The sequence below is a fragment of the Erinaceus europaeus genome, chromosome 2, assembly GCF_950295315.1.
Source record: "Erinaceus europaeus chromosome 2, mEriEur2.1, whole genome shotgun sequence".
In the NCBI taxonomy this organism is placed as follows: Eukaryota; Metazoa; Chordata; class Mammalia; order Eulipotyphla; family Erinaceidae; genus Erinaceus; species Erinaceus europaeus.
The window spans coordinates 162,721,461-162,749,388 of record NC_080163.1 but is presented as its reverse complement, the minus strand read 5'-3'; the positions used below and the strand labels follow the sequence as shown (position 1 = coordinate 162,749,388).

The 27,928-nt window shown below is 42.5% G+C and overlaps 2 protein-coding genes across 4 annotated transcripts in view; one reads left to right on the top strand and one right to left on the bottom strand.

The window, feature by feature from the left end:
• LONP2 (lon peptidase 2, peroxisomal) overlaps positions 1 to 27,928 on the top strand; it is a 113,162-nt gene that overhangs the window by 78,394 nt on the left and 6,840 nt on the right. For both annotated transcript variants that reach the window (XM_007533678.3, XM_007533677.3), the window contains one exon: positions 16,470 to 16,612. In XM_007533678.3, coding sequence (XP_007533740.1) covers positions 16,470 to 16,612 — 143 coding nt within the window. The remainder of the gene's footprint in view (positions 1 to 16,469; positions 16,613 to 27,928) is intronic.
• The window catches only part of SIAH1 (siah E3 ubiquitin protein ligase 1), a 63,188-nt gene continuing 61,603 nt past the window's right edge, over positions 26,344 to 27,928 (bottom strand). The window contains exon 5 of one of the 2 annotated variants that reach the window (XM_060185605.1): positions 26,344 to 26,734. The gene's annotated coding sequence lies outside the window, so the exon portion shown is untranslated. The remainder of the gene's footprint in view (positions 26,735 to 27,928) is intronic. The other variant, XM_060185606.1, reaches the window with a different exon arrangement.

Here is a 27,928-nt window from a genome sequence, read left to right as displayed (position 1 = left end):
GCATATGTGCTGTCAGGGATCACACCCAGGGCCAACATGCTACTCTTCCCCTCTAACCAGTGAGCCTTCCTTTGACTGCCAAATAACAGCTGTAAATAGTCAAAGGGACTTGGGGAATTAATACATTGGTAGGACACCAGACTTTCATGCCTGATGCACCAGGTTCAATCCCTGGCACTGTCTTTTTGCCTGGGCTGAGCAGTACTCTAGTCTTATTAAAATAAATAAGCAATATATGATCACAGGTGCCAAACTACAAATGTAGTCCATGAGGCAGGTAGATATATGAAATATGTTTAGATGTGGAGTAAAAGCTGTTTTAAGTGCTAAGGAGGGCACTGAATTTATCATTGAAAGCTTCATTATCTGTTGAGTAGATATAGCTTTTTAGAATTACTTTTAGTGCATTGAGAGAAATGGTTATTTACTTATATTTCAAAATTAATTTGAATGGAATAGCAAAAGGAAAAAAATTCTTTTCCTTCCAGGATTATTGCTGGGGCTTGGTGCCAGCACTATGAATCCACTGCTCCTGGCAAGCATTGTTTCCATTTTATTGGCTAGGACAGAGAGAAATTGAGAGGGGAGGGAAAATAGGAAGAGAGAAAAATATCAACTATCTTGCAAGAAATAATAAACACCAGTTATAATTTTAGTATTTCATTTCTTTCAAAGTAAAATCAGTTATGAAATCCTTAGCTGTTCTTAAATGAAAGTCATAGAGATCTTTCTTTTTTCCTTAAAGTGTCACAAACTATATATGCAAAAAATTGAGATGTAAACAGTATTCCTCTTCATTGACTCATGCCAGCTAGGTGTTAATATACTCTTATACCTCTTATGCAAAAGCTCAGTAAACCAGTCTTCAGTTTCTTTTCTTTGCCTCTTTTTTTTTTTTAACCACAGCACTGCTCAGCTCTGATTTATGGTAGTGCTAGGGATTGAACCTGAGACATTGGAGCCACAGACATGGAATTTTTTTGTGTATAATCAGTATGCTATTTATCCAGCCTCAGTCTTCAAATTTCTTTTTACTCCTACTTCAAAACGCAGGGAGCTCAGTGTGATATGGTTCAACTTTCAAGAAAAACAATGTAATCTTTCAGTACTAATTTTGTTGTATAATTAATTTTTTCACTCTCTTTTTTTGGCACGAGGATGGCTTTTTCATTCTTTTTACTTTAAAGAGAGGAAAAGTGAAAGAGACAGAGAAAGGGAGAGACATCATCACAGTACCTCTGCACCACTAGTGGAAGTTTTCCTGGTGCTTTAGTGTTCCCATATGGAGCCAGATTTCAGCCTTTAGGCTTCATATGTGATAAGGCACACACTGTACCAACTGAGCTGTATCCTGCCTCTTTTCCTTTTGTTTCTTAGAATTTATTTATTTTGGGCTGGGGAGAGAGCATGATGCTTATGCAAAAGGCTCTCATGCCTGAGGTTCTGAATTCCCAGGTTCAATCCCCAGTACCACCATAAGCCAAAGTGCTGGGGCTCACATGGGGTGGCTCCAGCCAGGAGGCAGCTCACCGATTCTCCCTCACTAGCTGAAGGGCTCAGCGATTCAGAAAGGAGACATCGGGGAGTATTCTGGTACAAACACTCGTTTATTGGAAGGTGGGTTTGGGTTAATAAAGAAAGTTAAACAAAGAACAAATTACATCAGAATTCACAGGTTTCTTAAAGGTCAGCTTGCCCCCTATGGTAGGGGGTGGTATGACAAGAGTTGATGCCATATATAAAGGTCAAAACAATTAGTCTCCTGATACAGGCATTTAACTATCCAATGGCATTTGAGAGAAGAATAGGGGTTAAACCAGTAAGGTGAGATAGAGAAGGAAGAACAAGGTTTGATGTAAATTAAGGACATCAAAGGACACTAGGAAATAAGATTTTGGGTGCTTTTCACTGTCTTGTGTTAGGGGTGTGTGACAGGATGTGTTCTCCTTTGTGATCAAAAGGTGAAGTGGATGTGTGAAATTTGAGTGAGTGAATCTTAAAGCAGGCAACCATTTGGCCTGACAGCAGGGGGAAACTAAGTGTGAGAGGCCTGTAGGATTTCTGTGAGCTTGAGAGACTAACAAGAAGAAACTGAGTCTTGGAGACATTTCGCTTTTGGCTCATCTCTGTAAGGAGAGAGGCTAACAAGTGGGGTGTCTTTCCAGACCTCCATCCAAGGATGGGGGGAGCTTCCCTAAGCTCTACCAAGCTTTCACATAGTCCCACACCAGAGTGGAGCATTGCTCTGATCGGTCAGTGTCTCTCTCATAGAAATAAATAAAAATTATTTTTTAAAAAGAATTTATTTCATGAAAGAGGCCAGAGTGTGGCTCTGGCATATGCAGTGCCAGGCACCAAACCATACACATACCTGTCGGGAAATTATGAGGACGTGGTAGAGCCTGGCAGGGCTTGACCTGAGGAGTGTGTCTATCCTGTCAGTCTCTCTCTCTACCGAGAGGTTGAGCAAGAAGGGACAGTTGTAACCCCAAAGGTTTGCCCCGTCTTATCAAGACTACCTGCCTCACAGAGCACCCTGCATTCCTGATACTATGGCCTATATACATAATCATTGTTTTGCCTGAAAGATCCCCACCCATTCCATTCCTTTCTACCCTCAAGACCCTCCCTGCCTCCAGGGTATCATTAACCCTACCAGTTAAAACCCTCGCAACAGTTGCTAAGGAAGTTTCTACTTTTCTTTGCCTTTCTCCACCCCTTTCCTAGCCATTTTCCATTACCGACTTGCCATTTCTGGGTCTGCCCTTTAAAAAGCCTTGGTGCTCTGATCAAAAACCAGATTTGCATTGCCTCGCTGCCACGTGTTTGGTTCCTGAGTCATCTCCCTCGTGTCGCTGAGTGAGTAGCAGCCCAGGCTGGCTCCAGTCAAATTCTCTTCAACCCAGAGAGTACATGCCTGGGAAGAGGCACCCCCATGCTAGCCCAGCATTTGGCGGCCGAACATGGGGCTGGTAAGTACACAGCCACTTGGCTCTCTGCAGGCTCACGTTTATGAAGGCACTGCAGTTTTTTTTCTCCCTCTTCTTATTTTCCTGAGAACCCTCTGTCACGGATAACCTTCCTCCTTATCAAGAGGATACCCAAGTCCTCTACTCCTTTTCCACTAGGCACTTTGTCTGTTTCTGGGACATTTTGCTCTGATCCACACCTTGGTTCTTCTTGACCATGATCGCAACTTTCAGGAGATATGCAGGGCCACCTCCCAAAAAGACTGAGGAAGTTCCCCGTAAGACTTCCCTGGCTCCCCCTCCTGTGTCTCCCACAGAGAGTGCCAACTCTAACTTGGAAAATGGCCCCAGTCTAAGGGATCTTGATGCTGCGATCCAAGATTTAAAGGAAAAGGTTATTCTGCTTGCCCAGCACCATACATGCCTTCTAAAGAAAGCAAAACCTCCCGAGCCTGTCCCCCCACCTGCCCCAATCCTGACCCCCCCTAAGCCCTCTGCACTTTACCCAGCAGCTCCCTTTTCAGCAGACACACTCTGGCTGCCCCTGCCACTTCTGCAGCTCCTCCTACTGCGACTCCACGCCCCGCCGCTATGCCGCTGTCAGACACAGAATACCTTTGCCGCCTTCATGATGGAGCTTTCTCTGTGGACCAAGACCACACATTCCCAGTAAATGTTAGCCCCAATAGACAGAGACCTCAGGCGTGGAAACCATATGCCTCCACAGATCTTAAGTAACTTCGTCAAGCTGTTAAATAGGATGGAGTTCATGCTCCATGGACCAAATCTATTTTACTAGGACTTCTCCAGAACCTTAACAGTCCCCAAGACTGGAGGGATGTAGCTCGCTCTACACTCTCAAGCCTACTCTTCCTTCAATGGGAAGCCTTTTTCAGGGATGAATGTCTGCAGCAACCCCACAGGAACAGTCAGAACAAGCTTAAGTGGGATTTTGAGGCCCTTTTTGGAATAGGACATTGGGAGACAGGTCTCCAGCAGTCGGAAGCGAAATTTCCCCCTGGATATTTTGATCAGGTACGCCTCTGTGCATTACAAGCGTGGGAGCAGTTAACACCCACCACGGGAGTAGCCTCAGCTCCCATTCTCTCCCTTCACCAAGAACCTGATGATTCCCTAGCTAAATTCATTACCAGGGTCCAGTCAGGTTTGGAGAGAAAGATTCATGATCCTGACGCCCATTTCCTTCTGCACTCTATAGTCTGGGACAGGATACTTCCTGATTCTGTCAGGCATGCCTCAGTCTTAAAGATGAGCACCCTGGACAGATGGATTGTGGCAACTCAAGAGATATTCTAAAACCCACCAAGCTCTAGCCATGGCACAAGCCTTTGCTGCCTCTTTAGAGAAGCAAAAAGGGGACTGCTTTAGGTGCGGTGCTTCTGGCCATTGGCGGAATGAGTTCCCCAATCCAAGGCATAACTTCTGCCTCCAGTCAGAATCCCAGAAGCTCTGAATGCCTTCTCCTAGATGCCAGAAAGGTTTTCGTTGGAGGAAAGATTGTTGGTCTAAGTTTCATAAAAACAGTAGCGTCCTGCCGCTTTCACCGGAAGTAGGGATGCCTCAACCCGACATCCAAAAGGAACCCAAGACATAGCACTTAGTGCTTTATGGACCACTCCTGTCTTGGAAAAGAGCCATCCTGTGATTACTATTAAAATTGGCAGTGTCTCCTTTAAGTGCTTGACACAGGATCTGATAGGACCATTTTGAAACGATCAGAAGTACCGCCTACCTGGCCACTCCTCCCTGTCCCTCACCTTGCTGGTGTGGGAGGGCACTCCCAGGCTTTCGTAACAAGAGAATATTATGTCTGGGAAAATTCTGATGGTGTTAAAGGACGCATCCTTCTCCTAGTGGTGGAGGTCAGTACCAACCTGTTGGTATTGCTTTGGTCCCCTTCCCCCCATCTCTAGTTGATTGTGGTTTAGTCCTGCTAGTTTTGGCGGGCCCGCTTGTCCCCGCCCCAGGAAGAAACCCCAACAGAGTTCGAGAGTGACAGAGTTCGAGAGTTCTTGGCACCGCCGTGGGGGAAGGAGGCAGGAGAGTTCTGTTTGGTGATTAGTTTGGGTTAGTTTGTGAATCGTTGTTCCTGAATAAAGAAATACAGCTTCCCTGCCTAGCCGTGTGTCTCTGGTCATCTCTGTTACCCACCCGTGAAGCTAGCCCGGCCAGCTGGAGCCTCCAAAAATAAACAACACCAACCTGCTGGGAAGGGATTTGTTGGAAGCTTTTGATGCTGTCATTTCCTATGACGCTGTTCTCCCAGAGTGTCGCTCTGATTTCATAATCCCCCCTAGTGAGCTCACAGCAGATTGCTGCGTTAACACCGTTAACACCGATGAGAAAGAGACTTGTCCCTCCTGGCTGTTACCTAGGCAACACCCCAATTCTTTTAGCCACTGCTCGTAACAAAATTCCCTGCCTTGACTGGCTTTATAATATACCTGTCTGGGTGGAGCAGTGGACCTTAACCAGGGAAACCTTAAAAATTCTAAAAGACCTTGTCCATAAAGAATTATCTCTCGGTCACATCCAACATTCCTGCAGTCCATTGAACATTCCTGTTTTCATCTTCAAAAAGCACTCTGGCAAGTGGTGGCTTCTCCAGGACCTCAGAGCGGTTAACTAAACCATGCAGGTTTGGGACTCTCCCCAGAGGGGCTTGCCTCTCACCACTGCCATCCCTGCTGGGGCCCCCATAGTTGCTATAGACTTACAGGACTGCTTCTTCTCCATTCCCCTCCATCCGCGTGATTGCAGATGCTTTGCATTCTCTGTCCTTTCTGTCAATAACTCAGGGCCAGCTACGAATGGATGGTACTTCCCCAGGGGATGGCCAACATCCCCACCATATGCCAAGAAGCCATTAAAGCCGCCCTTCTTCCATATATTTGTGAAGGTCTTAATATTTACCATTACGTAGATATTTTTATATGGGATAAACCAGACACAGATCCCTCAGCCCTGCGTGACCTTCTCATCCCCGCCTTAATGCAGGCCGGCCTCAATATAGCCCCTGAAAAGGTACAACTAGTTCCTTCAATAACCTTCTTAGGCTCAGAACTCTCTCTAACCCAGGTTCGCTCCCTAAAATCCTGTATTGCATTCCCTTCTGACCTCACTCTTGCTTCTCTACAGAGTTTCCTTGGTAACCTTAATTGGCTCAGGCCATGGCTGAATCTTCCCACTAGTACCCTTCAGCCATTCTTTGATTAAAGGGAGACAAATGTCCAACTTCCAGACGTGCAGTAACCCCCACAGCTTCTTCAGCCCTAGATAAGATTAATCGAGCACTCCAAGACATGTGTCTCACAAGGTTCTCCCCCTCTTCCCCTATAAGCCTCTTAATCTTCAACTCTTCCCCGACACTTGTTGGGGCCCTCTATCAGAGCCACAGTGTGCTTGAGTGGCTTCACACCCCTAAAGGTGGAACCCCTCACCTGATCACTGAAATTGATGCCCTGGCATCCATGATCCATCAGGGCAAAGACGGGTCCACACAGGTTTTTGGGAGAGAACCAGACACCATTGTCATTCCTTTTTCCCTGTCAGATACAGAATGGCTCCTACATCATCATTCCCACTTAAGCCATAAGCTTAATGGGGTTCCCAGGACAATTAGATAATCATTACCCTCCCAACAAATGGGTAGCTTCACTGCCCCTGTTGCCTCTATTGGTGCCTAGACTTCTCCCATGCCCCCATTCCTTCTGCCCCCACAATTTTCACAGATGGTGGCAAGAAAGGAGCTGCTGGCTTAATATATTACCCAGATAATATATGCCCCACACCTCTTTCTGTTGCACTCCCACCCCCTCCCCACTGTATAAAGAACTCTACGCTGTTTTTCTAGCTTTAAAGGCTGTACCTGGACCCTTTAATCTGTTTTCTGACAGTATCTACACTGTCAACCTCTTCCCTTGACTCATCCACTCTTATGTTAAACTGGATAACAACCCACTCTGCCCTCTTATACAAATCACCTCTGTCCTCTGCTATCACAACCACTCACTATACATCCAACATCTCCGCTCTCACAGTCCTCTCCTGGCCCCCTGTCTGAAGGTAGTGCTGCAGCAGACCGCCTTGCCTCCATAGGAATTTTCTTAACCTCCGCCTCTGATCCTGATGACCTTCATTCCCTGATCCATGTCAACCTTAAGGATCTTAGGGCCCAATTCTCTAATGCCCCCCATCACAACTAAAGTGCATTCTTGCCACCTGCTCTACCTGTACACATTGTAACATGTGTGCTCAACCTGTTACACCACCACCTGGCCCCATGAGAAGCAATTTTTAAAAATAAAAAAGGGAAGCAATTAGTGACTATAAATTTTTTATTGATGAATGTACCACAGTTTACTTATTCATATTCTAATGCTGAGTTTATATCAGATGCTAGTTTTTATATCAGATCTAGTTTCAGAGAGTAGATTTATATAGTAACTTTTGTTTGCACTTTTGCTACAAGAAATAGATTTGAATATTTGAAAAGTTTTCAGTATATTTTAAGGTGATTTTTAAAAAGTATTCCCTTTTGTTGCCCTTGTTTTTTATTGTTGTAGTTATTGTTGTTGTTGTTGGATAGGACAGAGAGAAATGGAGAGAGGAGGGAAGACAGAGAGCAGGAGAGAAAGATAGACACCTGCAGACCTGCTTCATCACATGTGAAGCGACTCCCCTGCAGGTGGGGAGCCAGGGGCTCGAACCAGGATCATTACACCAATCATTGTGCTTTGCACCACATGCGCTTAACGTGCTGGCTACCGCCCAGCTCCCGAGTTTTCAATATATTAACAAATGGTTTTCCTGAGAGTGAACCCATTTATATTACCTGGCAACATTGTTTGACACCTCTTCTTTGTTGCTTGGTAAAATGGTTATTTGTGTGTTTTATCACTATGAGCTACAGTTTTATCTCAAGAGAAATGCATTAAAAAAAGAAAGTACATAGTTCTATAATAGTAGAATTTGTGAAAAAATACCCATATTATGTTGAGATGTTTACTTTTTGTTTTGTCTTTCTTTTTTATTTATTTCTTTATTGGGGAATTAATGTTTTACATTTAACAGTAAATACAATAGTTTGTACAGGCATAACATTCCCCAGTTTCCCATATAACAATAATGTTTTGTCTTTCTTGCCCTAAAAATGTTCATCTTGGGAATCAGGTGGTAGCATAGCAGGTTAAGTGCACATGGTGCAAAGCACAAGGACCGGAGTTAAGGATCCCAGTTCGAGCTCCGGCTCCTCACCTGCAGGGGAGTTGCTTCACAGGCAGTGAAGCAGGTCTGCAGGTGTCCATCTTTCTCTCCCCCTCTCTGTCTTCCCCTCCTCTCTCCATTTCTCTCTGTCCTATCCTACAATGCTGACATCAATAACAATAATTACAACAAGGGCAACAAAGGGAAAATAAATATTTTTCAAAATTTTTTTTTAAAAATTCATCCTGGGGAGTCGGGCGGTAGCGCAGGAGGTTAAGTGCAGGTGGTGTGAAGCGCAAGGACCAGCATAAGGATCCTGGCTCCCCACCTACTGGGGTGTTGCTTCACAGGCAGTGAAGCAGATCTGCAGGTATCTATCTTTCTCTCCCCCTCTCTGTCTTCCCCTCTTCTCTCCATTTCTCTCTTTTCGATCTAACAATGGCAAGAACAATAATAACTACAACAATGAAAAATAAGAGCAACAAAAGAGAAAATAAATTAAAAAAAATTTTTTTAAAGTTCATCCTGGGCTGGGAAGACAGCATAATGGTTATGCAAAAGCCTTTCAGTCCTGATGCTCTGAGGTCCCAGGTTCAATCCCAGCTCTACCATAATCCAGAACTGAGTAGTGTTCTGGTATCTCCTCTCTCTCTCTCTATCTTTCCCTCTGTATCTACACTTATAATAATAAACTAAATAAAATATTTAAAAATAAAATGTTCATCTTACTTGAATGTTACTATAAGGCAAAGCCAACAATGAATCCTAGAATCTTTGCCCAGCTTCTGAATTCTTGTTGACTTCTAAAGAAAGAGAGTATGGCACTGGAGTTGAGAATGAAAGCTTATGCACAGAACTTAGTGGGTTCAGCTATATTCTGGATTTCCATAAATGGCATCTATATGAAATACTTTGTTCTGTTTTTAATTGCTTGAGGTAAGGAGTTCCTGGAATTAAACCTAGTGCATTTGTGAAATGTCGGGCAGCCCCCCTGCTCCATCCCCCATTGCTGATAGTATGACCTATTTACATAATCATTGTTTTGCCTGATCTATCTTCTTTCTACCTCGAGACCCGCCCTGCCTGCAGGGTACATTAATCCTGCCAGTTAAAACCCTAGCAACCATTGCTACGGAAGCTTTCTACATTCCCTCTCTTTTTTTCTCTCCACCCCCTTTCCTAGCCATTTCCTTTTCCGACTTGCCACTTCCGGTTCTAAATATATAAAAAGCATTGTCTCTGATCAATAAAGATACATTGTGTTCCTGCTCCACCACAAATTCCTGTTCTCTCTCCCTCGAAGCTAGCCCGGCATTCTGGTGCCCAACATGGCGCCCGCCCCCCCCCCCCCCCCCGTCTTCACACACAAGCAGTAGACGTACGAAGGCACCCCAGATAAGAATACGGCCTTAGCTCTCTGCAGCCTCCTGTTTTACGAAGGCACTGTGATTCATCCCTCTTCTTATTTTTCTGAGACCCCTCTGTCATGGGTGACCTTCCCCCTTATCAAGATGAATCCCAAATCCTCTACTCTTTCTTTGCTAAACAGGTTTTCTGTCTCTGGGACATTTTGCTCTGGTCCTCACCTTGGTTCCTCTTGACCATGTTCGCAGCTTTTAGGAGATATGCAGGGCCCCCTCCCAGAAGGACCGAGGGCAACTCTAATTCGGAAAACAGCCCCAGTCTAAGGGACCTTGAGGCTGTGATCCTAGAGTTAAAGGAGATGGTCATTCTACTTACCCAGCACCATACATGCTTTCTACAGAAAGCAAAGCCTGCCCCAATCCTCACCCACCCTAAGCCCCCTGCATTTCGCCCAGAGGCTCCCATTTTGGCAGACACTGGCTGCAGCCGCCACTTCTGTGCCTCTACACCACTACCGGACACAGAATATGTTTGCCGGCTTCATGACAGAGCTTTCCCTCTGGAGCAAGTCCACACATTACCAGTAAATGTTACCCCCAGTAGACAGAGACCTCAGGCGTGGTACCCATATTCCTCCACAGATCTTAAAGAACTTTGTCAGGTAATTAAGGAGGACAGAGTTCAGGCTGCATGGACCAAATCCATTTTACAAGGCCTTCTCCAGAACCTACACTCCCAAGCTCGATCTTCCTTCAATGGGAAGCATTTTTAAGTGACAAATGCCTGCAGCAATCCCACAGGAATAGTCAGAACAAGCCTAACAGGATTTTGAGGCCCTTTTGGGGGTGGGATGCTGGGAGACAGGACTTCAGCAAGCAGACGGGAATTTTCCCCCCCCGGCTATTTTGATCAGGTACGCCTCTGTGCATTACAAGTGTGGGAGCGGTTAACACCCCCCACGGGAGCAGCCTCAGCTCCCATTCTCTCCCTTCGTCAAGAACCTGATGAATCCCTAGCTAAATTCATTGCCAGGGTCCAATCAGGTTTAGAGAGAAAGATTCATGATCCTGACTCCCATTTTCTCCTCCTATGTTCTATTGTCTTGGATGGCATGTTTCCTGACTTCCGTCAGGCATGCCTCAGTCTTATAAACGAACATCCAGACACGTGAATAGTGGCGACTCAAGAGTTATCTTCTAAAGCCAACCAAGCTTTAGCCATGGCACAAGCCTTTGCTGCTGCTTTAGAAAAGAAAGGGGGCTGCTTTGGGTGCAGCGGTCATGGCCATTGGCAAAGTGAGTGTGCCATTCCTAGGCATGACTTCCGCCCCCAGCTAGAATTCCAGAAGCATCGAACGCCTTGTCCTAGATGCCATAAAGGTTTTCATTGGAGGAAAGATTGTTGGTCTAAGTTTCATAAAAATGGTACACTCCTACCGTTTTTACTGGAAGCAGGACAACCCTCAGCCTAGCGTCCCCAAAAGGAACCCCAGAGTGTCACTCTGATTTTGTAATACCTCCTTGTTCTCTCTGAATATCTTAAGCTTGCTATCTGCCCCCTCTGCTTTCAGTTGTGTTTTGTAAGAGAGTGATTTGAATGACTGAAATTTTTGTATGACCCATTTTTCTCAGAGTACTCTGAAACTTAATTGACTTTATATAAAAATGCCAGCCATGATTTCTGGAGACGTCCAGAAACAGTCCAAAAAAATCTGTTTTTTCCTTTACTGATTTTTTTTTAAGTCTTAGAATAAATGTGAAACATTCATTCTTAAACTGTGTGAATGGAAATGGTTCAAATAAGACAGTGCAGATCTAAATTTGTGTTTGACATGATATGTCTTCTAAACAAAAGTTTTTCTCCTCCTGTATGTTAAAGACTACATGTTTATGTGTGTATTTGAAGTTTGGCAAACATTAACTTTAAGGTTAAAAGTGTAACTTTGAAGCTACGTTCTTTCCAGGCAAAGTTAAATGAAGGAGTTTTCAACACAATTCTTATAAATTAAGTGAATTACAGCTGTCAGGTCTTTACATGAAAAAGCATCTGCTCATATGGAATCCCCGGAAAACCATCTGGACCCCTGCACACTCTGACATCCCCCACTAGATGGCACGACTACAGCGTCCCCTCCCAAACCCAATGATGTGACCTAACATGATCTAAAGAACCTGATTCACAAACTCCAAGGACAGAACTTTCTTACTGCCTTTCTCTCGCCCATCACTGTCTGCCCTTCTTGCTTCTTCACCTGTCACGTTTTGACAGTTTCAGCTCACTCTCTACAGAAAAGCAAGATTCCAGTGGCTGTCCTCCCCCATCGAGATAGACATGTGGCATTTTTTCCCCTGGTCATTGGCATTGGACTGTTGGTTTCTGTTTACCCCTACAGTTCTATTCCCCTGACAGAAATGGTGTCTTTTACAGACATTTACCCATTTAGCTATAGCCATTAAGAAAGGGAGATGTTGGGAAATTGTGAGGATGTGGTTGAGCTTGGCAGGTCTTGAACCTGAGGGGTGCATCTGTCCTGTTAGTCTCTCTCTCTACTGAGAGATTGAGCAAAGAGGGACAGTAGTAACCCCAAAGGTGTGCCTCATCCTATCAGACTCCCCGCCTCACAAAACACCCCGCATTCCTGATACTATGGCCTTTAGATAAAAAGTAAGGGGGAGATGTCGGGCAGCCCCCCTGCTCCATCCTCCATTGCTGATAGTATGGCCTATTTACATAATCATTGTTTTGCCTGATCTTTCTACCTCAAGACCCGCCCTGCCTGCCAGTTAAAACCCTAGCAACCATTGCTACAGAAGCTTTCTGCATTCCTTCTTTTTTTTTCTCCACCCCCTTTCCTAGCCATTTCCTTTTCCAACTTGCCACTTACGGTTCTAAATATATGAAAGTGTTGTTTCTGATCAATAAAGACACATTGTGTTCCCACTCTGCCATGAGTTCCTGGTCTCTCTCCCACGAAGCTACCCCAGCAGTGAAACACACATACACTGCCACTGAGCTACCAATCCCCATGAGATAAACTTTTACTAATTTGTTATGGTGATGGAGTACTATAATCTGTAAAATCTTGTATTCCAGTGGTCAGGCGGTAGCACAGTGGGTTAAGCACACATGGTGCAAGGCACAAGGACCAATGGAGGTATCCTGGTTTGTGCCCCCAATTCCCCACCTGCAGGGCAGTCACTTCACAAGTGTGAAGCAGGTCTGCAAGTGTATTTCTCTCCCTTTCTTTGTCTTATCCTCCTCTCTCCATTGCTCTTTGTCCTGCCCAGCAACAACAACAACAAGGGCAACAAAAGGGAAAAATAACCTCCAGGAGCAGTAGATTTGTGGTGCAGCAAGCCCTAGCAATAACCCTGGTAGCAAAAAAAGAAAGAAAGAAAGAAAGAAAGAAAGAAAGAAAGAAAGAAAGAAAGAAAGAAAGAAAGAGACTCTTATTCCCTTACTCTCACTTTGTGTTACATAAAGTTCAAAGAATAATTATTCTTTTTTTTTCTCCAAATCATCTTAGCAGGAAAGTAATGATTTATAGGACAGTTGTTGACATGAGTATAGTTTCTTACTTCCCCGTGATAGGTGTCTGCACACTGCTCCCACCACCACCTGAAGTCCCTTTTCACCATCCTGTACCAGGTATCCTATGTCTTCTCACCTCTGGCCTACCTCGAGTCTAGAACCTTTTGCTTTACTTTAATACACTACACCCAGTTATACTTTCTTTCCTTGCTTCTTAAGTACCCGCTGCAAGTGAAGTCATCCAGTATTGGTCCTTCTTTCTCCTTCTGACTTATCTCACTTAACATGGTTCCATCAAGTTCCATCCAAGATACTGAAAAGAAGAAAGGTTTTGTCATTTCTTCAACTTAAGTAGTATTCAGTTGTGTCTAAATACAAATTTCTTATCTAGTGTTCTTTTCTTGACTGGAGCTTTACTCAGTTCACTAGGTTTGTGTTCTAATGATGGAAATCTTCAAAGCTTAGCTTCAAAGATTAGCTCTAAATTAAGATTTTCATAACACAACTGCTGTGTCTAAAATCTAGAGTAAATGCCATGTTTTATAAGTTCTAGTTACATTAGAAATATTAGGTTGTTGAAAAGGTCATGATATGTTTTCTGTTTGGTTGGTTTTTGTTTTTTAATCAGAGCACTGCTCAGCTCTGGCTTATGGTGGTGCAGGGGATTGAACCTGGGACTTTGGAGCCTCAGGCATGAGAGTCTGTTTATATAGACATTATGCTATGTACCCCTGACCATGACGTGCTTTTCTATGCAAAAGTGCATTATGACTTTCCTGACAGCCCAATAGCTATCTTTTTTTAAAATTTTCTTTATTGGGGAATTAATGTTTTACATTCAACAGTAAATACAATAGTTTGTACATGCATAACATTCCCCAGTTTCCCATATAACAATACAACCCCCCACTAGATCCTCTATCATCCTTCATGGACCTGTATTGAAAATAAATCAAGGGGCTGGGTGATGGTGCACCTGGTTGAACGCACATGTTACAGTGCACAAGGACCCGTTTGAGCCCCCATCCCCACCTGCAAGGGGAAAGCTTTGCGAGTGGTGAAGCAGGGCTGCAGGTGTTTGTCTTTCTCCATTCCTGTCACCCCTTCCCTCTCAATTTGTGCTATCTCTATCTAATAAGTAAATAAAGGTAATTTAAAAAATTAAATCAAGCCAGATGTCTTTTTTCAATATTTTTAATATATATATTTTTTCTTGTTTTTTTTTTAATTTTATTATCTTTATTTATTTATTGGATAGAGACAGCCAGAAATCGAGAGGGAAGAAGTGATAGGAAGAGAGGTAGAGAGACCTGCAACACTGTTTCACCACTAGTGAAGCTTCTCCCCTGTAGGTGGGGACCGGGGGCTTGAACCTGGGTCCTTGCCCACTGTAACATGTGCACTCAACCAGGTGCACCACCACCCAGCCCCTTTCTTGTTTTTTTTTTTAATATTTACTTATTTATTCATTTTTGTTGTCCTTGTTTTATTGTTGTAGTTATTATTGTTGTCGTCATTGTTGGGTAGGACAGAGAGAAATGGAGGAGGGGAAGACAGAGAGCAGGAGAGAAAGACACCTGCAGACTTGCTTCACCGCTTGTGAAGTGACTTCCCTGCAGGTGGGGAGCCGAGGCTCGAACAGGGATCCTTATACCGTTCCTTGCGCTTTGCGCCACGTGCACTTAACCCCCTGCGCTGCCACCTGACTCCCTATATGTTTTCTTTTTTAAACTTCTGTTCATTTCAAGTTTCTGGCTATACATTGAAGTGGTGTCTTCCTTTACTAGAAGTGATATTACAACAAGTAATATGAAAAGTAGTCAGATAAGTCATCTCAATCTCTGTGTCTGGGTGCAGGCCAGAACAAGTCAATATTTTACTAAGATGGTAGTCAGTTAGGCTTTTAGGTGGGTGAATGAAATAGCTCATCATTACAGGGATTTCAAACAAGGCTTCATATTCTCTTACCTTGATACTACTAATTGTATTTGCTTTTCTTAGAAAGTGATAACCCGGGGGTCAGGCAGTAGCGCAGCGGATTAAGCACACGGGGTGCAAAGCACAAGGGTGGTGTAAGGATCCTGGTTGGAGCCCTCAGCTCCCCACCTGCAGGGGGCTCACCTCACAAGTGGTGAAGCAGGTCTGCAGCTGTCTTTCTTTTTCCCTCTCTGTCTTCCCCTCCTCCCTCCATTTCTCTCTGTCCCGTCCAACAACAGGGACATCAATAACAACAACAATAATAACCACAACGATAAACAACAAGGGCAACAAAAGGGGGGGAAATAGCCTCCAGGAGCAGTGGATTCATAGTGCACCAAGCCTCCGCAATAACCCTGGTGGCAAAAAAATTAATTAAAGAAGAAAATGATAACCCCAAAGTTGAGCTATATGTTAACAGAGGCATTGCTGTATGGGTCTGTTATTTTCTACTATGTGCGCTTAACCTGGTGCACCACCACCAAGCCCTCAGGTCTGTCATTTCTAAGTTCACAATGCCTATCAGAAAATGGCCCAAGGAGAGCACAAACTCATATGCCCAGGTTCTATACCCAGCACTGCATGTGCCAGAACTGAAGCCTCTCTCTCTCCCTCTCATAAAGGTAAATAAATCTTTTTCACAAGAAAGAAAATGAGACACCAGAAGGGACATTTGAAAAAGGAATTCAAAAGTTTGGGTTATGTTGATGTAGTATAATTATAGAAGGCAATTTGTTAACATTTGATTCTTCAGTATCTGACCTATAAAGGCCATTAGTTGAGTAGTGCCAGGCACCACTAATGGTTGAGGGGTATAATGGTTCAGAAGACAGCTGTCAGGGCACTTTTGTTTTATTTTATTTTTGCCTCCAGGATTATTGCTGGGACTCAGTGCTGCTCTTGGAGGCCATTTTTTCCCTTTTGTTGCCCTTGTTGTTTATCGTTGTTGTTATTGTTGCTATTATTGCTGTCGTTGTTGGATAGGACAGAGAAATCAAGAAAGGAGGGGAAGACAAAGAGGGGGAGAGAAAGACACCCGCAGACCTGCTTCACTGCTTGTGAATCGACCCCCTGCAGGTAGGGATCTGGGGGCTCGAACTGCGATCCTCAGCAGGTCCTCAGCACCACCACCCAGTCCCCACTGCTGGCACTTTAATGGAGACAGCAAGCAAATGATTGTAAATTGACAGGGCAGTACATTATATCACCCTCAAAGGGTTTTTGAAAGCTGAATTCTGCCTGAATTCCAGAGATAAGCAAGGTAAATTTTTGTGCCTTAAATACATGAAGATGATTGAATGTTTTTAACTACCCATTGTGTTTCTATTTGATAGCTCTCGCTAAAAAATTTCTTAAACCTGAACATCTCCTGAAATTTCTAAGTAAATTTTTCTCTCTTAGGTTGCAGAGAACATATCTTAGAAGATTCCAAACCTGAATCTATCACTGATGCTACCGAGTTGGCACTACCACCAGAAATGCCAATTCTGATTGATTTCCATGCTCTGAAAGACATCCTGGGGCCTCCGATGTATGAAACGGAGGTGAGTATGCTCACTGCTTTGTTGATACCCACCATTTTATTCTAGTGCTTGCTTACTAAATTAGAGGAAAAGTAGTTTTAGGTGTTTTGACAGTATGAAGTTTGTCTTAAACATATATTTATGTTATTTATTTAATATATGTCTTAAACATATATTTATGTTATTTATTTAATATATGTCTTAAACATATATTTATGTTATGAATTTTACTTTACTGATTTCATAATCTACTTATTTTTGTAGTGTCCGGCTGTGTGTATGTGTGCATATTCCACCACTTTGGGTTTTTTTTTTTTTTTTTGCATTATTTTTATTTATTGGATAGAGACAGCCAGAAATTGAGAGGGAAGAGAGTGATAGAGAGGAAGAGAGACAGAGAAACACCTGCAGCACTGCTTTACCACTTGCAAAGCTTTCCCCCTGCAGATGGGAACTGGGGACTCAAACCTGGGTCCCTGAGCACTGTAACATGCACTCATCCAGGTGCATCACCACCCAGCCCTATTTTATTAGTTTTTTCAAGATAGGTGGGAAAAGGGGGAAGCACCATAGCACCTCTCCACCATCTGTGGGACTTCCTCTGGTGTCTTGGTACCCCCATGTGGTCCTCGGGTTCAAACCCTGAACATGCCATACTGCATGGTAAGGTATGCACCTCACTGAGTGAGCTATCTTCCAGCCCCTGGCATTGAATTTCTCTGTATAATGTAATGGCATAACTATTGCACAGAATAGGAGATCCTCACTATCTGTATCCTCTTTCAGAAGGAAAGACTTTGCCCTCTGCCATCCAGCTCCATTTTAAGAGCAATGTCTTTGACTTTTCTCCTTGGAAATTCTATATTCCTGTTTCATATTATCTGTTGATAATTAATGATCACTGTTCTACCAAAAGCCTGGGATCAAAAGATGAGCAAACAACCTAATACAAAATGCCTGGAAATGTGAGCTTAGCATTAGCTTCCAACTGCTCTAAGTGCAGATACAGATAACATCTTTCAGTAATCTGGTTTTGTGTTAATAGTTGCATCTCAGTTAAACCACATACAGGTCTACCCTTGTTTCCATCTTTATCCCCTGCTTGTACCTCACAGCAGAATGCCAACCACAAAAGACTTGGTTGGGACTGAGTTGAGGCAAAAAGATAAAAATAGGGGGTCAGGTGGTAGTACAGTGGGTTAAGTGCACATGGCGCAAAGCGCAAAGACCGACCTAAGGAACCTGGTTCAAGCCCCCTGCTCCCCACCTGCAGGGGAGTCGCCTCACAGGCGGTGAGGCAAATCTGCAGGTGTCTTGTCTTTCCCCCCTCTCTGTCTTCCCCTCCTTTCTCCATTTCTCTCTGTCCTATCCAACAACGAGGACATCAATAACAATGATAATAATGGCCACAACAATGATAAAACAACCAGGGTAACAAAAGGGAAAAAATGGCCTCCAGCAGCAGTGAATTCGTGGTGTAGGCACCAAGCCCCAGCAATAATCCTGGATGCAAAAAAAAAAAAAAAAGATAAAAATAGATGTTTGAATCTCTGGCTGTTGAAGCATTATGATATACTTCACAGGATGAGCATTTATAGGTCAGTTACTAGAAAGACTTTGTACTAGACTGTTGAACTTAGTTCAGTTTCTTTACCATTACCTCCTTTTTATTAGCTTAAGGGGGGAAAAAAAATCTTATAGTCTTAGAGTTAAGATAAACAGTCCCCAGACCCATCTTGTTTATGTTAGTGCTTAAGCTCTGAACTAGTCATTAAAGCTGGTGAGCTCTTCTCTATGAAGATCTCGGTTATTGAGAGTAGAATCAGAGACATTATTTTGGCTTTTGGATTCTTCAGATTCCATGGGTTTACACTTTGAAGTAGTGAAGAATAGAAGCAAATTTGTTGTTGTTGTTGTTGTTGTTGTTGTTGAAGTAAGCAAAATCTGCCTTTCTATTCAGAGAGCACTCTGATTTTTGTGAGTAAAGATATAAACAAGTTCTGACTCCTCCATGTCCTGTGAATGTTTTTCTCTAGACTTTCCAAAATAGTATATGCAAGTAGTTCTGTGGGAAGTAAAAGTAGAGCAACAAATTTTAAAAAGTGAAAGATTTGATGCATGTTTCTAGACCCGTCCTTCCCAGCCATTTCTGGTGCTCTCAAGTTTGGAAGCAGTGCTGGAATTCTTAGAGCTTTTGGCAGAGAGCTAAAAGAAAAAAATGGGAAATTTTATAAACATTGCTTAACAGCTGTTTGTTAATATTTAAGAAAGCCATGTTGCTTTCTTATAACATCAGAGCTACTACATGTGAACCCTGTCACCAGTACAAATCTGGAAGGTAGACTGCTATAGTCATTTTGCCATGTACAAACATCTTAGCCTGGACTCTACTTCTAGTATACCATCAGGCACAAATTACTTAACCTCCCTCTGCGTACATTTTTTTTTAATTGGAGGAACTAATGGTTATAAGTTGTTGATGCATGTGTAAACTTTTCAGTATTCTGCAAAACAGTCACTCTTACCTCCAGCCTAGGTCCTCCTCCACCATCATCTGCATCAGTTTTTGCATGTATGAAATTAAAATCTGTAAAACATTTTTTTTCTTTTTTTTCAATTGCCACCAGAGTTATTGCTGGGGCTTGACGCCAGTACTATGAACTACTGCTCCCTGTGGCCCAAATTTTCCTTTTTTTTTTTTCTTTCTAACTTTTTTTTAAGTAGAACAGAGAGAAGTTTGAGAGTTGGGGGAAGATGGAGAGAGGAAGAATAAGACACACCTGCAGACCTGCTTCACCAGTTGTGAAGCATATCTCCAGCAGGTGGGAAGCAGGGCTGAAACCCAGTTTTTGTGCTTGGCTGTATGTGCATTTAACCAGGTGCACCACTGCCTAGCCTCCTGGAAAACATTTATTTATTTTATTTTTATATTTTAATTTATTTATCTATAAAATGGAAACACTGACAAGACCATAGGATAAGAGGGGTATAATTCCCATCACCAGAGCTCTGTATCCCATCCCCTCCCCTGATAGCATTCCTATTCTTTAACCCCCTGGGAGTCTGAACCCAGGGTCATTATGGGGTACAGAAGGTGGAAGGTCTGGCTTCTGTAATTGTTTCCCTGCAGAATGTGGCATTGACAGGTCGATCCATACTTCCAGCCTGTCTGTCTCTCCCTACTGGGGCAGGGCTCTGAGGAAGCAGAGCTCCAGGACACATTGGTGGGGTCATCTGTCCAGGGATTCCGGTTGGCAATATGGTGGAACCTGGTGGCTGAAAAGGAGTTAAGATATAAAGCCATATAAATTGTTGATTAATCATGAACCTAAAGGCTGCAATATTGCAAATGAAGATTTGGGATCTCCGTTTTGGAAATAGCTAGTAGGTCTATTTTAGGTGTATTCCAAAGGGCCCATGACTTTATTAGTTTTTGCCTGAGCCTGATATGCCAGTGGAAAACATTTCTTTATTGTCTGTGAAGGTTGTCGTTGTGCTATGGTCCAAGAGGTGGTACAGTGGATAAAGTACTGAACTCTCAGGCATGAGGTCCCAGGTTTGGTCCCCAGCAGCATATATACCAGAGTGTCTGGTTCTTTCCTCCTGTCTTCCTGATTATAATAAATAAATAAATCAGGTTGTCACTGTGCTAGGAGTCTTTCCAAAGGGAAAAAAACTTAGATTACATGAATCATGTAAATTTGTACCATCAAACAAATTTCTTCCCTTTCTTGCTAAAAGAGAATCTGTGGTAGTTTAAAAATGAGGATCTGGGGTGAGGGTAGATAGCATAATGGTTATGTAGAGAGACTCTTTTGCCTGAGGCTTTGAAGTCCCAGCTTAAATTCCCCATACCATCATAAACCAGAGATGATCAGTGCTCTGGTTTTAAGAAAAAGAAAAAAAAAAAGAGAGAGAATCTGCTGTATTCCAGATTTTCATTTATTTTTCTTACTACTAGGCTGCACTTTTCTGAAAAGGGAGAGGTTGACTTGGGCTTCCTTTTTATTGTTTATTTATTTATTTATTTATTTATTTAAACCTTTATTGGATAGAGAGGGAGAAGAAAAGAGACACCTACAGCATTGCTTCACCATTCGCAAAGCTTTTCTCCTGCAGGTGGTGACTGGGAGCTCGAACCCAGGTCCTTGTGCACTGTAACATTGTGCACCACCACCCGACCCCGACCTAGCCTTTCTGACTGCAGATACTTTGGAAGACCCTATACAAATGACACTGATTAACCCACAGTTGTGTTTTTCTAGTAACAAATGGCAAAAAGGGTCAAAGTATTTAAATAATTTGCAAGACACACCTGTGCCCAAATTAAGATTTGGCTACAGGCCTAAATGATTTCAAAGTCAGCCCAGAACTCCAGGATTATTGCTGGGGTTCGGTGCCTGCACTTTGAATCCACTGCTCCTGCAGTAATCTTTTTTTTTTTTTTTTCTGGATAGGGCAGAGAGAAATCAAGAGGGGGAGGGAAAATAGAGAGAGGAGGAGAGACAGACAACTGCAGATCTGCCTCACCACTTGTGAAGTGACACCCCCCCACACACAGGTGGGGAACTGGGGCCTCGAACTTAGATCCTTGGTACAGGTCCTTATGCTTTGCACTATGTGCGCTTAACCCAGTGCACCACCACCAACCAGGCCCCAACTCCATAGTCTCTTCTTTGTGCCCTCCTAGATAAAGAATGATCACTGGGGAATGTTGGGATATATGTTTAAGTAACCAAGGTATCTTTTGGTGTTTTTTTCCCTTTTTGTCATTAATTTATTTATAAAATAAAAATTATCGACAAGACCATAGGATAAGAAGGGTACAGTTTCACACTATTTCCACTACCAGAGTTCCGTATCCCATTCCCTCCCTTAAAAGCTTTCCTGATCTTTATCCCCCTGGGAGCATGGACCCAGAGTCATTATGGGGTGCAGAAGGTGGAAGGTCTGGCTTCTGTAATTGCTTCTCCACTGAACACAGACCTTAAGGTTTCAAATCAGTAACCTAATTGAATTTTAACAGTGGGCTCTTTTGGTTTTTTTAATTTAAATACCTGTATTCTCCATGAAGGTAAATGTCTATGGCCTGTCATTTCTCTAAAAAGTTTGATTCATTCAATAAATATGTAATAAATAACTAATATGTATTACTAACAATATAGCAGTAAAAAGACATGGTATGTTCTCTGCCTTCACAGAGCTTGCTTAGTAAAGAAAAAAAATTAAGCAACAAATTATTATAAAATGATGCAGTGTACTGGGGAAGCAGCATAATGGTTATACAAACAACTATCATCTTGAGGCTTTGAACTCTCAGATTCAATCCCCAGCACCACCATAACCCAGAGCTGAGCAGTGCTCTGCCAAAGGGTGTGTGTGTGTGTGTGTGTGTGTGTGTGTGTGTGTGTGTGTGTGTGTGTGTGTGTGTGTGAAGGTTGCACAATAGTTAAAGCATTAGACTCTCAAGTGTGAGGTCCTGAGTTCAGTTCTGTGCATTTCATATGCCAGAGTGATGCTCTGGTTTTATTAAAAATAAAATACATGGTCTGCAAGGTGGTGCAGTGGATAAAGCGCTGGACTCTCAAGCATGAGGTCCCGAGTTCAGTCCCTAGCAGCACATGTTTCTCTCTCTCTTCCTATCTTTCTCATTAATAAATAAATAATTTTTAAAAATAATAATAAAATACACCTTAAAAAGAAAAGACAAACAGAGTGATACTGAGAATGAGTAGTTATTCTAGGTATATCTGAAATATATTTTAGAAGCATGGTACATTGTCCCTGGGGTGGGGGGAGAACTACAGTATTATTCATGCCCCCAGTGTTTCTGACAATGGCCTCTCTGACACTTTTCTGCCCAGCAAACTTTTTTTTTCCTTTTTAACCAGGGCACTGCTCAGAGCCTTTGCATGAATGAGAGTTAGTTATTTGCATAATCATTACACTGTCTTCTCATTTTTTTTTTTTCTTTAGCTAGAGACAGAAGAGGTGCAGGGTAGGGTAGAGGGGGTGAAAGATCATAGCACCTAAGCTTCTTCAATGTGTTGTAGTCTGAGCTCAATGGAGATCATGCACAGGGCAAAACAGCACACTATCCAAGTTATTTTGCCACTCATTTTAAGACTGCTCTCTCTCCCCTATGGCACCCACCCCAGCTCCCCAGATAAGGACCATTATTTCCTCAGGGCTCTCCGTAGATAAAAACACCATGTCAGTGCTGTGCCCTGTTGTACTATCATACAGGAGTATAATTGTCTCTGCCTGGTGTCCTTAGATGGTTAATCAGTTCTGAGAGAGGTTCACTTTCATGGCCCTCTGATCTGTAATGGAACCTGGTTCAGGTTACTGGGGAAACACTGACAACTGATTGTAAAACTCCAGCTCCCTCTGACAGCAATGCAATAGTAAATAAAATACCACATTGGTCTAGACTTGGAAGGGTCACAAAGATTTGTACTTATTTGCTATTCCAATCAGTTATCACTATAATGCAGAGGAATGAGTGGTGTGAAGTTCAATGATGAGATACACAAACACTGCTTGAACACTGCTGTCATTGGTTGCACTGTAATCAAAATATTTCAGACACTTCCTCAATGTGCACATTCACATGATTGATAGTATTATTACTACAGAAGAAATTGACCATTTCTTCAAAGAAGAGTCAGATAAGAAAACTGAAGTACAGGAATATGCCAGTGGAAAACTGAATGACAAAAATAAATTTGAGAAACTCGTGTTTCACTTTTAACATCACTGGAGAAAGCATTCCAACCTTCAATCTAGAGCTGCCTTGGCTAATACAGTCAACAATTCTAATCCCTAATGAGATTAGAAACTGATAAAACTACTGGCACACATAAACATGAGTTTTGAAAGTACTGTTTTGAATTACTTAAGAAATACTTTAAATATAAATCATTCTATGTGTAAAGGAGTATAAATGGCTAGAAAATGTCTGCATTCAAGAGCAAGAAAGAGGGTGAGTCTTATCTCTTGGATTCCCATAATTTCTGAAGAAAAAATACACAGAAAATAGGTGGTTTGTTTTTAGCTTCAGAAATGTTACTTTTTAAAAAATATATATTTATTTATTCCCTTTTGTTGCCCTTGCTGTTTTATTGTTGTAGTAATTATTGATATCATTGTTGTTGGATAGGACAGAGAGAAATGGAGAGAGGAGGGGAAGGCAGGGGGGGAGAGAAAGACACCTGCAGACCTGCTTCACCACCTGTGAAGCGACTCCCCTGCAGGTGGGGAGGTAGGGGCTCGAACCGGGATTTTTAAGCTGGTCCTTGTGCTTTGCGCCATGTGCACTTAACCCACTGCGCTACCACCCAACTCCCTAGAAATGTTCTTTCCAAGTATAAGAATTAAAAACTCATTACTTTAGATCACTCTGAGCTTATTCTGATAGTAAGCCATACTTCATGCCCCAGGTATACTGTTAGGTTACACAGATTTGTCATTAGCCCTGTCTCCAGGTTAACAGTAGAACATTTAACTATCAAGTTAGAATCAAGTGACTGTGAGCCTGGATTCTTTTGATTAGCAACACTTGATTAGCCATCTCCATGTCCTTTGAAGTAACGATTTATCAGCTATTTCTGCCCTAAATACCAAGACTCTCCAAGAAGGGGGAAGGGGATTTTGGAAACTGGCTTGGTTTCTGAATGCCACATGATAATCATCAGGAATATTACTGATGTTTTGTTGGGGGATATTTTTGGTATTATTCTCACCAGTGAATTTTGAGAATTCAGTAGTTTAAAAAAATGTTCTTATAGCTAGTATAATTATGCCAGTTATGTCTAATGCCTTTTCTATTATTATGTGACTCATCTATTGAGGATTAATTCTCCAGGATTAGTTCACTTAGCCCTAGAAAGGAGCTAGAGGGAGTCAGGCGGTAGCGCAGCAGGCTAAGGAGCACGTGGCTCAAAGCGCAAGGACCGACATAAAGATCCCGGTTCAAGTCTCCCGCTCCCCACCTGCAGGTGAGTCACTTCACAGGCGGTGAAGCAGGTCTGCAGGTGTCTGTCTTTCTCTCCCCCTCTGTCTTCCCCTCCTCTCTCCATTTCTGTCTATCCAACAATGACGACATCAGTAACAACAGTAATAACTACAACAATAAAACAACAAGGGCAACAAAAGGAAATAAATATGTTTTTAAAAAGGAGCTAGAATTAAATGAAGAATCCCTGGCAAATTCCCAACCAATTCCTAATTAGAAATTAATGAAGTATAGACAACTGATTTCCTTTCAAGAAGAAAACAGAGACCAGGCACCTAGTTGAGTATACACATTACCATACAAGAGGACCTGGGTTTGAGCCCCTAATCTCTACCTGCAGGAGGAAAACTTCACAAGTGATGGAGCAGGCTAAAGGTGTCTTTCTCTTTCCCTCTCTTTCCCCCTCACTTTATTTTTGTCTCTATCATAATAAATGAAAACAAGTTACATGAACAGTGTTCTACAGTCATTTCTGTTTTCCTTACGTAGTACCAATTGTATATTACTCTTTCATATTTTCTCTCAAGTAGCATAAGTACCAAAATGAAAAGACTGATGTTATCATTTTTTAAATATTTATTCCCTTTTGTTGCCCTTGTTGTTTTATTGTTGTAGTTAGTATTGTTATTGTTGATGTTGTTGATGTCATTGTTGGATAGAACAGAGAGAAATGGAGAGGGAACGGGAAGACAGAGGGGGAGAGAAACATAGCTGCTTCACCTCTTGTGAAGTGAGCCCCTGCAGGTGGAGAGCCAGTGGCTCGAACCGGGATCCTAACACCAGTCCCCTTGCGTTTTGCGCCATGTGTGCTTAACCTGATGTGCTACCGCCCAACCCCCAGCATTTATTTTTTTAAAGCCACTTTTTACAATAGGCTCTTATGTTCACTGTTAAAAAGTAAGTGCCCAGTGAATTACCAGATAATGTTTTGGAGTAAGCTTTAAGATCAGGAATTTTGGAGCCTGGGGAGGTGGCTTACTGATAAAGGTGCATGGCTGATGTCCTGAGTTCATTCCTTGGCACAATATAGAAACAAACAAACAACAACAACAAAAAGACAAATACCACAAATGGCAGAGTGGTTACTTTCATGCCTCTCTCTCTCTTATATGTGTGCTCACTCACTGTCTTTCTCACTCACACACACACAAAAAAAATCAGAATTTTCTTTTTTTTTTATTTTCCCTTTTGTTGCCCTTGTTTTTTTATTGTTGTTGTTATTGACATCATCATTGTTAGATAGGACAGAGAGAAATGGAGAGAGGAGGGGAAGACAGAGAGGGAGAGAGAAAAACAAGAACCCTGTAGACCTGCTTCACCACCTGTGAAGCGACTCCTCTACAGGTGGGGAGCTGGGGGATCGAACTGGGATCCTTAGGCTGGTCCTTGCACTTCACACCACGTGCTCTTAACCTGCTGCGCTACCACCCGACTCCCCAGAATTTTCTTTATTTAAGCTGCTTGGCCAAGAATAAATATCAGTGACCCAACCCTTTAACCAGAAGTCAGACCACAGACTTTGTGCTTTGCAGTTGGAAGTTACCTGTCAACAAAAAAAAAAAAAGAACCTCACATTTGGTTGGTACTGGCTTGGTATATTGAGCTCAGTTCCTCTGACACAGATCACTTCTATAGGATAAGAAATTGGGAGTTTCAAAGGGTTCAATAAAAATTAGTAGGGGTTTTTTTTGGGGGGGGTAAAAAAAAAAACCAAAGTATATGTGTTGCCTGAAATCAAAGTTGGGACTTCATTCTTTTTTTTTTTTTTTTTATTTAAAAAAGGAGACATTAACAAAACCATAGGATAAGAGGGGTACAACTCCACACAATTCCCAGCACCAGATCTCCGTATCCCATCCCTTCTCCTGATAGCTTTCCTATTCTTTATCCCTCTGGGAGTATGAACCCAAGGTCATTGTGGGATGCAGATGGTGCAGAAAGTCTGGCTTCTGTAATTGCTTCCTCGCTGAACATGAGTGTTGACTGGTCGATCCATACTCCCAGCCTGCCTCTCTCTTTCCCTAGTAGGGTGGGTCTCTGGGGAAGCGGAGCTCCAGGACACATTGGTGGGGTCATTTGTCCAGGGAAGTCTGGTAGGCATCCTGCTAGCATCTGGAATCTGGTGGCTGAAAAGAGAGTTAATACAAAGCCAAACAATTTATTGAGCAATCATGAACTTAAAGGCTGGAATAGTGCAGATGAAGTGTTGGGGGTACTCACTGTATACTATACACTATTGTGTACTTTTCCTTTCAGGTATATATTTTGCCCTAGTTTATGGATATGTGTAAACATAGGCTCTATTTCATGGGACCTGGTCTATATCTAGGTTTTGGGACTTTGTTAGGAAGTGAACCACCTGGAATAGAATTAAGAGAATACTATGAAAGGAAAGGTCTCACCTGAGTAAAGAAGCTGAAGGGTTGTCATTACACACCTGAAGTCTTTGGACACAGTCTGAAGTCAAGCATGCTGAGGTGGTACTCGTTGCATTGATTAGGTTCTGATCGGTGGATGCAGTATTATTTGGTATGAATTGAGAGAAGCATGCAGGAAAGTGCGCCCCACCCTAAGGTTCCAGGACTAGGGGATATATAGGCTTTATAGTGGAAATGTGAGGTTCCTGCTGTCTTAGGGTTCAGGAAGACAATGGATATTGTTATAGTCACATTATTTGGTAATTGAGTTAACTTTGAAATAATCCCTTTGTTAGGACTTGCTAAACCATAGTTTGTGTCCTTTGACATTATTTGTATATAGCTGTGCCACTGGTTGCTTCTGTTCTCCCTGGTCTAGGCTTTTAGTCAACATATCAAAGACTCAGCCTATGTATTAAAAAGGCTCAGTCTGTGCTTTAAAAAGTTTCAGACAATTTTCCCCTCTCATATTAATTAAATGGAGATTTATATGACTACAAATTAATAGGAGTGTACATAAACACCATTCCCACCACCAAAAGCCTGTGTCCCATCCCATCCCTTCCGCCACGTCCGGAAGCTGAGTATCTACCCTCACCCTCACCCTCACTCCAGGGTTTTTACTTTGGTGCCCTACTCCAGATCTTTTTCTTTTTTTTTTTCTGTCTTTTCAATTATTATCTTTTGTATTAAACTATTTGGTTCATCACTTTATGCTTATAATCTTCTATGAGTGACACTCAACTTGAAGTATCATTGGCTCAGCACCATAGGCCTCTGAGCTCATGGGAGCAAGATGTCTAGGCAACTATTTAGTATTTTGTAGTGTCTCTGCAACAGTAGCCAAGAAAGTAAAGATAAATGTCCATGAAGTAAAATGTTTTGACCTCTGAAGCAAACTTT